At 39.3% G+C, this 2772-nt stretch overlaps 1 protein-coding gene across 1 annotated transcript in view; it reads right to left on the bottom strand.

The window, feature by feature from the left end:
* Window positions 1–104: 104 nt before the first annotated feature.
* LOC101851041 overlaps window positions 105–2772 on the bottom strand; it is a gene marked incomplete at its 5' end in the record, with an annotated part of 43384 nt that continues 40716 nt past the window's right edge. The window contains 2 exon segments of the mRNA XM_035969904.1: window positions 105–129; window positions 1117–1290. Of these exon segments, the coding sequence (XP_035825797.1) occupies window positions 105–129; window positions 1117–1290 (199 nt within the window).

Genomic DNA, 2772 nt, shown 5'->3' on the forward strand with positions numbered 1-2772 from the left:
AAAAAAAACCCAAACAATATTGCAACATCGGGAAAAAGGAAATAGGATGCCATAGGCAAGCTCACTGTGCATACAATCGCTGGTGCACTATATGACGTCTCATTCTAACCCCCAAAAGCTTGTCTCCAACTTTAAAATGGCGGAAACAAAGGCTTATTTAGTCATTACTTAATAACTTGGATTGGGAACAGTTTTGAAAAAACAAGCAAATAGGCTCTACTAGTACTAGCACTACATTAAAAAAAACAAAAAACCAGTTGTCACTAGTCCGATAGGGAACAGGGTTATTAACACCGGACACTCAGAACATCCGATGTGGTTTAAAGACTTTAAAAAAAAACCCAAAACACACCTCCCTAAAACAACTCCAGTTAAACTGAGGTTTTTTTTGGTATTTTATCATCAATCCAATCAATCCAGATCACACTCACAGCGAGTCACCGACCGAGCCCACAGAGGTACGTGTCTTTCTGTCCCCGCGGTTTTATGCACCCACAAAATTTTATCATTTTTTTTGTGTGCATAATTTCGGATTATTTTCCTTTATCATTCTTTGTGAAAATGAACAGAATCGCATAATTTCACATTTTTTGGCTCAGTTTGCATAATTTCAGAATTTATTTTTGCATAAAACCGCGGGGACAAATCTTTGATCTCATCTTGCCCTTTCTCAACGGTGGCGTTACCAAACCTAGTGATACCAAAGTATTTTAAAAAACACACAAAAAAAGACCCAACAAAAATCCCAAACAAAACAAAACAGCTCACAAGACATAATAATATTATAATCAATATTCTATCATTATCGAATAACATCTTATTAAAACAGTGACTTTCCTTATCGACTAACATCTTATTAAAACAGCGACCCTCCTCTTTCAGTAGGACCATTGGTCACTCTATTTCTTCTCTTTCTCTTTCTTGATTTGGTCACTCTATTTCTTCTCTTTCTCTTTCTTGATTTGGTCACTCTACTTCTTCCCTTTCTCTTTCTTCAAAGCCTTCTTCTCCTCCTCCTGCCTCTTCTTCTCCTCCTCCTGCCTCTTCTTCTCCTCCTTCTGCTTTTTCTTCTCCTCCTTCTCCTCCGCCTTCTTCCTCTTCCTCTCCTCCTCCTGCCTCTTCTTCTCCTCTTTCCTCTCCTGCTTGGCAGTCTTCTTCTCCTCCTTGGCAGTCTTCTTCTCCTCCTTGGCCCTCCTCTTCTCCTCCTCTTTCTCCTCCTTCATCTGTCTGCTCTCCTCCGCATCCCGCTCCTCCAAGTACTCGGGGTTGACCTTGAGAAGTTCTTCAAGCCTGCCGGGGGAGGACAAAAATAGAAGTTTAGTTTAGTAAAGAGTTTTACGGCACTTGCAACACAATAAGGTCATATAAGTGCTGAAGATTAGAGGTGTTACAAGAGAGTAACAACAAACGTAAAAAAGAAGGAAGAGAGATAAGGACGATAAATGCTTAAGAGGAAAGAAGGAGCAAACTACACCAGAGCACCCGCCAACCACCCACCAAAAATAGAATATTACGTTCCTGAGTTACACACACATATAGCAGAACCTTCTCTAACGATCACCTGTCCAAGACAATCACCTCGCAGGCAGTATTGCAAACAGACGTATCTCAAAGGCCGCCAAAAATGACGTACGTCTGTGTGCAATACTGCCCGCGAACTGTCCAAGACAATCACCTGTACAAACAACCACTCCACGATTCCACTCTGCATTTTTTCATATGATCAAAACACTATTCAAGAGATTTGACTACAATATATACATACATACATACATACATAGATACAAACATACATACAAACATACAAACATTCATACATACATACATACATACATACACACACACACACACACACACACACACACATACACACACACACACACACACACACACATACATACATACATATATATGTGTCACGACATGGTGGAATCAAGCGCTCGCCAATTTTTGGGCAAATGGGGTTATCAATATTATCTTACTGCCAGTTCATTTGCCTCGCTTTTGGTGAAAATATTACCCATTTATGTCGAATAGAAGTCGAAATATTTGCGATTGAATGGGGAGGGGGGGGTGTGTCAGGGTCGCCTGCTTTCAGAGGTTAAATTAGTGAGAAATATCTGCCAAAGTTTGGTAATTCCCACAGCTTGAGAGTCTTTGGAAACTGAAAATTTTCATTTTTTGTGCCTTTAAGAAATGTTTTTAGGTAAAATCCACACGGAAATCAGTTTTTAAATGGATACAAAAGGTGCTGAGCCCCCAAAAATAAAATAAAATAAAAATTACCCAACAGCCAGGAAAAAAAAGCCGGTTTCTTTAATTTTCATAGTTTTGACGAGCGCCCGATTCCTCAGCGTCGTGACACACATAGATCTATATTTGTAAGGCCACAGGTTCATGTCTGAGACAGCGACACATCTAACACTCTATCTCACAGGGGTGAGTTTGACACTGAAATCAGCGCCGACTAGAATTAATACATACAGCAGCCCTGTTTAATATATAAAAAGGGGAGGGGGGAGGGGGGATGTATACGTTTATAGGGGTGGTAGGTGGAGGACCATAATATTACTGTTCGAGTATGGTGGAGCCTTACGTTAAGCCATCGATATGTGTGCGTGTGTGTGTGTGTATGTATGTGTGTATGTGTATATGTGTGTAATAGCATAAGCATTCAAAAGCATACATGTATATATGAAAAAAAAAATGTAAATCATATTACATTCTATATTTTATAAAAATCAAACATTACAAATACAAAATATATGTATA

The sequence above is a fragment of the Aplysia californica genome, unplaced genomic scaffold (genome assembly GCF_000002075.1).
Source record: "Aplysia californica isolate F4 #8 unplaced genomic scaffold, AplCal3.0 scaffold00194, whole genome shotgun sequence".
In the NCBI taxonomy this organism is placed as follows: domain Eukaryota; kingdom Metazoa; phylum Mollusca; class Gastropoda; order Aplysiida; family Aplysiidae; genus Aplysia; species Aplysia californica.